The following is an 11,049-nucleotide window of genomic DNA, read 5'->3' on the forward strand; positions in this document are numbered from 1 at the left end:
TGACAAAAATAAGCAGTTACTTATTAATATTTAATCTATCCAATGTTTTGTCTACTACAGATCCATATTTGACGATTTCATTGTACTTGATATTGTCAAAAATCTTTTGGTGGGTAAATATTGGATAGATTGATTATCAATAACGGTAAGGCAGTGCCAGCCTTACTGTGTTCTGGTTTGAGGGGTGTGATAAAGTAGACACACGTTCCAGTTTAGTCCTCAGGGGTAGCGGCACATCTGTGGCTAACTTTATCTAGTGCTAGCTATCTAGGGCTATTTATTGCTATTTGGGGCTGATTACAGATGTCGATGGGCAGGGGCCACTCACCATCAGATGCACTGCATGCTCATCTGATACTCCTACTTTATAGAAAAAAACTTAGTAGCGCTGTTATCATGCAAAAATAGGTGTGGCGATTGTACCTCCGAAGTCAAACAAGGTACGAGCTTTACAATCTTCACAAGTTAATCTACCAAGTGAATCTGCAATTTCAATTGCATAAAAACTTGATGAAGTATTAAAAATTAAACATCCGAATATATTAACGAAATTTATTAGAAAAAATAACGGTGTCTCTTGAAAAGTTACAGTTTTAGAACCATTTCAGGTTTATGCATGCTGTATATTATACACCACATTACGTTACAGTAAAGTATATACCCATAAACTTGTTTCATCCTTTAGAAGGATTACATTTTATGGGTCTCTATCCTAAACTTAAGATTACATAATTATAAGCAATGTTACCGTATTTTGACAATTGTTTACACTCACCTAAGTTGTAGCCCATTATATTACATGTCTGACTTTTTACAACTGTACATTCGTACATTTGTATTTGCCCATACATTTCCAATCAGCGCCCCTGGCGGACTGTATCAGAACTGAATTGAATAGTACGGGAAATACGTAAACAAAAACAAAACCAGTCATTTTTGTAAAGATGTAAAACCTCGTACTAAGGGTACTGCAAAAGATGTGATCGGTGGTCTGAACTACGAAGAGTTCCTCTCTCAAGTCCATTCCAGACAAGTAAGTGTTGATAGGTATAGTATGTCAACTTAAGCCTAACTAAACATATAAACTGGTGTCAGCGGGATCCAGCTCCCTGTCCCTCAGTAGCGAGACCTTCTGCTCTTGTTGCGTACATGGTTGGCCAAGCACAGCCCGAACACCACCGCTACCAACTGAAAACAATGAGATTTATAGTTAATTGTATCAGGCGTTACATTGCGGAAATCCATGCTATTAAGATAAAATTAAAACTACTTCGCAACAATCCACTAAGAAGTATGTATGATGGTATATATTTTAAGCCATGCAGTATGTACCACCCTTCCCACAAAGGATGCGTGCAGATGCAAAAAATTAATACCACCACCAACACGTGTTTCGCTCCAAAACGGAGCATCATCAGGATAAGTTGACTCTACGACGGTTAATCGTTAACTTAACGATATTTGTAGCGGATTGTTGCGAAGTAGTTTTAATGTTAACTTAATAACAATGAGATTGTTTAATTTAATCGTGTACTTTAAATAATTTAAGATGTAAACGAAGCCATCTTCCAATATTTGATGAGATCGCTTCATGTATTAGGTCACGCGTAGGTATAAATAAACAGTTTGTATATAGATGTAAAAACGATAAGAAATGAAAATTGCTTGTCAATTTACGAGTGGAGCCATCCCTGCATAAACGCAAGCCCAAGTTTATTGGAAGTATAATTAAGAAAAATACTTAGATAGAAAAATAATTATTGACGTTACTTAGGTTACTAATTTTGAAGGTTTTTTCTGTAATATAGGAGCATAGATTAGTATAGGATTAGCAAACGAGCATGCAGTCCATCTGACTTATGGACATCTGTGGTCAGTTAAGTCAGTATCGTAGATTAGTATAGTTATCTCACCGCCGTATTGTAATTGAAGGAATCCACAAATGACAAAATGGCTGACAAACAATCAGCCATTTTCCCAGTATGTCTCCGACTGTCATTTGCACGGACCAATGCCGACATGTGCAGTAAAGTGGTGCAAAAACAACACGAAATCGAGGAAAAAGTGCGGAGAAACATGAAAATTGATGACAGTGACAAAACACTTTCTTGTTAGGAGAGAGTAATCTTTACTAATCTATGGTCAGGATAAGAATGCTATTTGTGGCTTGAGGTCGACCACAGATCGGTTCTCTTCATAGCTCAGTCACTCACTTCGATCGAGGCGATGGTGATAGCGAGGATTCCGATAGCCATGCTGTAGGCCTGGAAGAAGTCCTGGACTCCGGCCACGCAGCCGCCGTACGCGTTGGTCACGTTGCAGGCCGGCACGGCGCAGCACGAGTCCGGCAGCGTCAGCGACAGGTACGACAGGGCACCACGAGGGCCGCAGCATAGGAACTGAAATGTATAATATTTTGCTAAAGTGAACATAACCTAAAGTTTTAAATTAAAATCTTATATATAAAATTCTCGTGTCACAATGTTAGTTAGCGTCCTCCTCCGAAACGGGTTTACCGATTTTCACCAAATTTTATATGCATATTCAGTAGGTCTGAGAATCGGTTACTATCTATTTTTCATACCCCTAAGTGATAAGGGTTGTTCACCCTTAACATTTTTTATTTATATGGCAACGCAACGTTTCAGCTATCAGCAGCAGTGATAGCCTAGTGGTTAAGAAATGCGGCCTCTCGATCGAGGGGTCCGAGGTTCAAATCCCAGGCATGCACCTCTGATTTTCAAATTTATGTGCGTATTAGAAATTAATTATCACTTGCTTAAACGGTGAAGGAAAACATCGTGAGGAAACCTGCATACCTGAGAGATTTATAAAAAATCTTAAAGGTATGTGAAGTCTACCAATACGCACTTGGCCAGCGCGGTGGACTATGGCCTAATCCTTCTCATTCTGAGAGGAGACCCGTGCCCGGCAGTGGGACAGTAATGGGTTGATGATGATGATGATGATGATGATGAACACAACGTTTGCCGGGTCAGCTAGTATAAATAATAATAAAATTAAACTTATAAAATAAAAACGTCGTCCAAAACTCTTTCTTGCGGCATAGTGCCCAGAACGCTGGTTTTGTTGATGTGTATTTAATATTTCTCATATAAAAAGCTATTAAAAAGAAAGAAAAATATTTTGCTAAGCTAAGTAAGTATACTTTTTTTGGCCGAGAAATCCGAGGCTCCCAGGCATCTCTGATTTTTCAATCGTGTGTGTATTAGTAATTACTTATTATGTGCCTTAACGGCGAAGGAAATCAGCGCGAGAAAAGATAAAATGCATAATGGATAAAAACTTCTAATGGTTGCACGAACTCTACCAATCCGCACTTCGTGCTATGCATATATTTATTAACAGTGTCAAGCTTTGCATAAATACTTGCAAATATTATTCGTAAATGGTTTCAGTTGTACATAGGTACATCCGAATTAGTACAATTGATCGTCCTTTAAAATATCGGTTATCAGGCTCACCTCATTCAATTATGTTTCAGTTTGTTATCATATCACGCGCCGGATTATATATAGGTACTATATTTTCAGCATACCTATCTACCCATATAGGTACTCATCGTTTTTATTAGTTAATTCACACAGAGACGATTTTATAATGTAACTAATTCCTTAATAACTTTGTAACATGTATGGTAAACATAAATTGAATTAAATTCAATTTTATAATAAATTTAACTCAACTTGCTCAACTGTATACATATGGCACGAACACTAGAGCCTTTCCACCCTCTTCAGTCACCCTTAGTGTCATGTGTAATTAAAATGATCCTCGATATCAAGTTCGCCCATTATACAGGTACATGCAGCGCCTCTAATGGATTAATTAAAAAACAAATATGAAAAGTCATTTGAAGTCTAGCGGCTTAAGGGGCAGGGGGGAGGAGGGGTCAGAAGGGGCTCCGCCCCGATCCTAGGGAGCCTCCAAACATAGTTGCTAAAAAAAGGTGGTCAGAACCAAAAAATCTCTATGAAATATGTATCACTCAGCGAAAAAAAGGGCACCAATCACAGGCGAATAATTCTATAAATTCTATGACACTTTTGTGATTTTGTAAAATCAAATAAACTTTTTACACTTTTGGAGGCCTCCATTCAACTTTCCGCCCCGGGCCTTCGACTACCTTAGTCCGCCACCTTTTAAGTGTTATGTAATGGACGTCCGTTAATAATAATCTATCTAACTAATATTGGTATACCAAAGATCGAAATTGGACAATGTCTAGCATAGATTAGTAAAGATTACTCACTCCTAACAAAAAAATGTACCCAGTTTTGAGAATTGACATAGTTGCTTAAAAAAGTTTTGCCACGTCGCCGTGCTAAAATGTCCCTAAAATATTTGAAATAATTATTTATTTATTACGTAAATTATGCAGTATTAGTTGTTTATTCGTAAATTTTCTCTAAAAATGTTTTTATTTGTCAAGAATTAAAAAAAGAACTTACTAAAATAAGCCGTTTATGGCTTTATTCAATTTCAAGGCGGCGAAGTATCTTTACCTACTAATCTATGATGTCTAGTATGATTGTCAAATCTTTGGTGAGAAATAGATAATATTAGGTAATTATGAATTGATTTATGAATTGATTATTATAAATTATGGCGCACATGCAGTGCACGTTATGACTGTTATTTAAAACTATAAATACCGATAAAACCGATAAAAGTAAATATATGCAGTGTTAATTATTGGAAGTGCTCTAGGTACGTAATAATATACATGAAACAATCACTGTTTTGTTATTAATAAATTAAGCATGAATCTTAATAAACACAGATCATAATAAAACAAGCGACTACTAGGTATTACTTTCTAAGTAATTGTCATTTGCTAATTATAAGCTAAGTGCGTACTTAATATTGAAAAATTAGGATTTTACAATTAAGCCCTCGGATCATCTTCTTTAGAGGCGAATACCTATTAGGAATATTAGAATACTAACCGTTTTCTCGATTTCATGGAAGGCCTCGCGGTCCCGCTGGAAGGCCTCGTCCAGCCATTTGCCAACTCCATCCACCAGGTCGTCCAACTTGACGAAGATCAGCGTGGCCAAGGTTATCTTGGCAATCATCAGCAGTAACATGCAGATTGAGTACTGAAAATTCGTTCAAACTATAAGTATTTACAATAACTGTGTTTTTATCGAATAGTAACAAATAAAATGAACTCATTTGATGTTTAGTGGTCACTGTCGTAAATGTATATTTGTCACCTAATATACCATAGAAATCTGAAGGTACCTATCTATTTCATAAAAATCATGTCACCACAGTCGTACATAATAGCACAGTATAAGGATATAATAGGGAGTCAAACTCGTTGAATTATTTCTTGTACCTAATATACACATAAGTAGGTATAGTCCGCGCCAAACTTCTAGTCCGCTCTGAAGTTGTTGGGTGCAGGTGTAGTCATACAATTTACTATGGCGATGCGATTCATTTCTATATTCAGAGCGGACTATCAGTTTTACGCGGACTACACTGTGTGCATTCGGTTGGAACTGCTGGAGAACTCGAACTCGTCCTGACGCACTAGGCGTGCCTAGATAAAATACTACCTGTTCGTGTCGATGAAATAATAAATACTTTATTTTAGTGCTCTCACCGAAACCAACATGCAGTTGCTCTCTCTGATAGCGCCGCAGCATCCGAAGAACGCGATGAGGAAGACGATGCCGCCCACCACCATGGCGGTGATGGGCGCCACCGACACGCTCACATCCGCGATGACCACCACCGACACCGCTTGGATTTGCACGTACACGCCCAGCCCGAGCAACGCTAAGCCTGCTAACTGAAAACGAAAAACAAATCAATAAAGAAAGTAATAAATTTAATGGAAATACCGTAAAATATCTTTTTTTTTATAATATAGAAGTAGCAGACGAGCATGCAGTCCACCCGATCGTAAGTGGCTACTGCCGCCCATGGACATCTGTAATCAACCCCAGATAGGATTAGATATTCCTACCTGAGGTCGGCCACAGATGCCCCGCTACCCCTGAGGACTAAGCCGGAACGCCTCGGTAAAGTCTGTCACCCTTCAAACCGGAACACAGCAGCGCCTAACACTGCTGTTATGAGGCAGAAATAGGTGTGGCGGTGGTGCCGGCGGAGTCGAACCACAAAGGGTTCTACCACCTTCAAAATGTATCGTTCTATGTATAGTGGAAAGCTGGATCTAAAAAGGGGCAACGTTATAGATGTATCACGAAGACATAGCATATAGTAGTAGTAAATTAAAAAATCTAAAGTAACAAAAAATATACACATTGGATTTCTACCGTTTGGCGACGCTAAGGCAGTTCCTACCCTCCCTAGATATGCAAAAACCACCGTTCCATACACTGCCTGAACACCTGGATGTACACTGACGGCCTTGACATGTAGTCCCGCTTATGGCCTCAAATCAATTAGGGCTCTTGTAGGTATAATGATAAATTGGATGATCTCATTTAGTTTGAGGTCAACGCGGTGTTATTAGAGGACATTCGAAACATTGCAGGGACTGTATAAAATTGGACCGAGTTATGCCAAAATGTACCAACTGCATAAAATAGATTTTGAGAAAATGGCGATTAAAGTTAGATTTGTAATTACTCATGGTTCAACTATCTGTATTAATTTATTTTTATTACCATTTTGCGCTTTTCCTAATGAGCTTTGGTACACGTATACGTAGAAGTTATCAAGGGTGCATTATATGATCATTATAGCAGAATTGTTTCAAACATAGTCCTTATGTGTAGCTTGGTTCATACATACATTTTTTTGGGTAAAATGTGAATTTAGGATGGGCTGTGTTGGCTGAGTAGTAATACATCACATTCTGATGAGTTTGGTGTCAATCTGGAGGCTCGGCAGTGCCTCCGCCAAGTCGAGCCAATAACTCATTTGACAATTAGTGGGTTGGAACATTTTGGCATAACTGGGTTCAAATAAGAATACAAAGTGTTTAAGCGTTGTCACTTACACCTATTATTATAAAATTATTGTACTTATGCATCATATTAACACGAATATTAATACAAGTACAATTATTGAAAATATTTATATATAGTAATATACTATTTGTTATTATTATTAACATGAGAAGACGCCGTTTTTATAACACTGCCCACTAATTCTAATGTTTATACGAATTTATTTACGTAATAGATAAAAGCGGTTAAAAAATAAGTCAATCTGTGCTTCCTGTATACGTATACGTATTCCTGTACTGTATACGTATTCCTGTATATGTATGTGTATGTATAGGGTGACGATTTGCCCGTTACCGATTTCCGTGGCACCCGTATCTATGAATGTTTTGAGTCTTAAATTAAATACCTAATGTGTACTATTTTACAATTGAAGAAGAAAGACGATATATTTTATAATAAAATCCAATTTATGTGAACCTTGAACCATAAGCACTGATTATCCGCAGAAAGTTTGATGACAAGATGGTTTCTAACACAGAATATCCTATGGCTTTGTATCCGCCCAGTTTTTCACGATTCTTAGTATTGACACAAAATTAGTTTTTATTTTGCGGTATTGACTTCATAATTATTCCATAAATTCATAAAATCCGCGGAACATCATATTAAACATCTAATTAGTAATGTAAGCGAGAGAGAATTTGGGCTTTATTACAAGTATAACATCAAATAAAAGGAAGATTTAAACGACTTAAAATGCCTTAAAGTAAGAATTAGACAGGAAATGACACAGTTCTAAAGAGTTAGTCAAACGCGAAAAATATTCTCCGTATCGAGTGTTTACTATGTAATTTCATGTTATTGTCCGAACATACGTGCTATCTGCATATACCGGTGATAAAAGATTAGATACAGCGTGCCCTGATAAATTTCTTTGAACAGTACGAGTGGCAGATAAGCATTTATTGGTGATTGTGTATATTACACCTAAATGGCACTCACGGTCAATATTTTAAACGAAAATTGAATACAAAATATATTTAAACTAGTTTTAAATATTTTGACAGCCATACACAAATGTGGGGAATAAAATTCGATAACTAGACATTAAGGTTGTCCCAAGGGGAGGTGTAATATACATATTTTACATCTCTAAACAGATATAGCAAGATATATGTCGATACTGAACGGATATGATAGGTAGAGTTTATATTATACACCGTATGTGGTACTTTGCAACAATATATTGTGTATCAGTCATACAGTACATGTATTAAAATCTATCCTCTCCGTCTGTGACGCCCTTAACGTTTCTCTATAAATTTTGTAAGACTACCCATAGACTACTACTACACTCCCTGAACATTTAAATATCGTCATTTAAATATCGAACATTTAAATATGTTGAATTATTTACCACAATTACTTAAAATTAAAATAACGTTTATTCAAAATGTATTCATATGGAACTGTTTGAACATCAATTAGATACCACTTGTTGCGAACAGCGAATAAAATAACTCCACAATATCGAGTATATGTTTTTGAAAAACAAAAGTATATTAACTCCGAAATAAATAAATAAATTATTTTGCATCTGGTGTTACGTCACAGTTCACACCATGCGTGTATTTTTATTTAAGTACAAATTTACATTGTAGGTACCTACCTCCTTAATTAGTTGTCCTGCGAATACTATTCTGATGATTCAATAATGCCTTTAAATATTTTATTGTGAGTAGTGAATAATGTGACCAATAAAAGAATGAACATCTTCATTGAGGTACATAAGTATTGGTATATTTTTCTTTTTTTACTGATACTGATGTTTCGAAGAATTTTCATGATTATACTTAATGAATTGGAATTAAAACGTGTGTAGGGTTATTTGGGACTTATGCCAGGAAAGATTATAAAACACCACTTGTACCTGATTATTTTATTACCAAATAATGTGTGAAACTATTCAATGTAAGGCGGTTACAGATCAATTATAGGTATTTTTATTATAATATAGGAGTAGCAGACGAGCATGCAGTCCACCTGATGGTAAGTGGCTACTGCCGCCCATGGACATCTGTAATCAACCCCAGATAGCATTATAATATATTCCTACCTGAGGTCGGCCACAGATGCGTCGCTACCCCTGAGGACTAAGCTGGAACGCCTCGGAAAAGTCGGTCTCCCTTACCACACCCTTCAAACCGGAACACAGCAGCGCCTAACACTGCTGTTATTAGGTAGAAATTGGTGTGGCGGTGGTGCCGCCGGAGTCAAACCACAAAGGGTTCTACCACCTTCGAAATGGCAATATAGACCATAGGCCACCCCATTAAGTACTTACACCGCTGCAATAACTGTATCACCTTTATTGTGAATAAGTAAATAGGTATATGATATTTTAAAGAATTATAAAACATGCATCTGCCACATAATGTTAGGTAACCGCCGGCGCACAAGGAAATCCGTAATCTTGTCCTACAGAATAATGTTGTAAATGAGGATGATGAGTCCTTTTTTTTTAAATGATCACAGATGCATTGTTATTCCTAGAGACTGTTGGAACGTCTTATAAAGGTAAATCTACCTTAAAAACACTTCAAAACAAAGTACAGCACTACGTGTAATAGATATGGCGATGGGACCACCCTAGAATAACATTAAAAAGGGTTACCACCTTTGTTTTCCATCATCGTTAAAACAAATGCTATTAATGTCTAATATACAATGTCTTACGTACAATACGTACTTGGCCAATACGTAATATAGTAATATAATGGAATATGGGCTAATCCTTCTCTTTCTGAGATGAGACCCGTGCCCAGCAGTGGGACATTAATGGGTTGATTTTGATGATACAATGTACATTATTTCAAATGACAAAGTAGGTAGGTATGTAAATATGTCGTATTACATTTTCCGACTGAAAGTCATGCTGCTAGTATATTCTGAACAAATTAATCAACGCCATTGTTTGATATGGTTTCTGCGGAACAGTCTCTGTGGTTCAAAGATGGGAAGTACGCGTAAACATAATGACCATCTATTATTAGTTAAGGAAAACAATATTGTGACAAGTTTGTGATGCATTTATTCTCAATGCCAGCTAAAGGTCCGAAACCGAAAATGCGAATTAAAATAACTAACTAAGTTAAAATAACTTGTAAACCGGGTAAAATTAGACTATTTATCAATAATGATACTTCGTTATACAACAAATTGCGATTCTTAAATCGGTTGAAGCGTTAACATTTTCCAAAAAACATAATCAAGCATAAAATAAAAAGGAAAATAGCGTAGGTACCTACTTGTAGAAAATGTTACGCAAATCATACACCATAAACCCTAACAATTGTGTGAGAGGTAGATAAAAATTCTTATTAGGATAAAAATACTTACCGCAAACACCAAATTTACGAAGAATAGAATATATTTGACGAGGAATTCACCGCACCCCATATTTATGGCTGTTTATATTCAGTTCAGGTATATTTTTCAGCGTTTAATATGACTGTACGACGCGGTTACACTGTTCGCATTCGACACCCAACTGCACCAAATAGATAACGCACCTATGTTGAACGGTTCCATGTACTTGACGTATTTGATAGTCAGTAAAAACCAAAACCTTATAGTTCGAGATCCTGCCACATGATAGCTAAATTCATCTGGTTTCATTATGTTTATATTTTTACTGATCAACATACATTTTTGTATAATTAAACTTTGAAATATGTATAGTTATTGTACCTTTAATAAATCAATACTTATACTACATATTTTTTAATATAATGTGTTAGGTATATAGAAATAGTAAATTCATACACAATAATAGCTAAATGTTAGCTAATTAGCTAGGAATTGATAAAAATGGTAGGTAAAGTATTTTGGTAGGCGATTCGTTGTAACCGCGTTATAGTAATGAATTATATAAAAATATATACTGACAATTACTTGTTAAACCGAATGTTAAATAAAAAGATGGACTCTTAGACTATTAATAGCAGATTCATACTTAAAGATGGACTCATATCCTATTAATAATAGCATATTCATAATACAGCAATGCATTGCAATTTTTTTTAAATCATGTTAC

At 36.1% G+C, this 11,049-nt stretch overlaps 1 protein-coding gene across 1 annotated transcript; it reads right to left on the reverse strand.

The window, feature by feature from the left end:
- Positions 1–538: 538 nt before the first annotated feature.
- On the reverse strand, positions 539–10,536 carry LOC140742662 (leukocyte surface antigen CD53-like). Its single transcript, XM_073073617.1, has 5 exons — positions 10,353–10,536; positions 5,636–5,824; positions 4,971–5,123; positions 2,214–2,399; positions 539–1,188 (listed from the first exon to the last, which is right to left on the reverse strand). Exons 1-5 carry the CDS (start codon positions 10,410–10,412, stop codon positions 1,117–1,119), a joined length of 660 nt encoding a protein of 219 aa, XP_072929718.1. The 5' UTR covers positions 10,413–10,536; the 3' UTR covers positions 539–1,116.
- Positions 10,537–11,049: the final 513 nt, after the last annotated feature.

This window comes from Epargyreus clarus, unplaced genomic scaffold (assembly GCF_041222505.1).
Source record: "Epargyreus clarus isolate Ecla_fem2 unplaced genomic scaffold, WU_Ecla_fem_2.2 ptg000001l, whole genome shotgun sequence".
Taxonomy (NCBI): domain Eukaryota; kingdom Metazoa; phylum Arthropoda; class Insecta; order Lepidoptera; family Hesperiidae; genus Epargyreus; species Epargyreus clarus.

What these genes read in the sequence shown, in the direction of transcription:
- LOC140742662 (XM_073073617.1), bottom strand. Translation starts at nt 10,412, where the DNA reads ATGGGGTGCGGTGAATTCCTCGTCAAATATATTCTATTCTTCGTAAAT. An exon ending in TCGTAAATTTGGTGTTTGCG is followed by an intron (nt 5,825 to 10,352) that starts GTAAGTATTTTT and finishes TTTCGTTTTCAG; the next exon opens with TTAGCAGGCTTAGCGTTGCT. An exon ending in TCCATGAAATCGAGAAAACG is followed by an intron (nt 2,400 to 4,970) that starts GTTAGTATTCTA and finishes TATACATTTCAG; the next exon opens with TTCCTATGCTGCGGCCCTCG.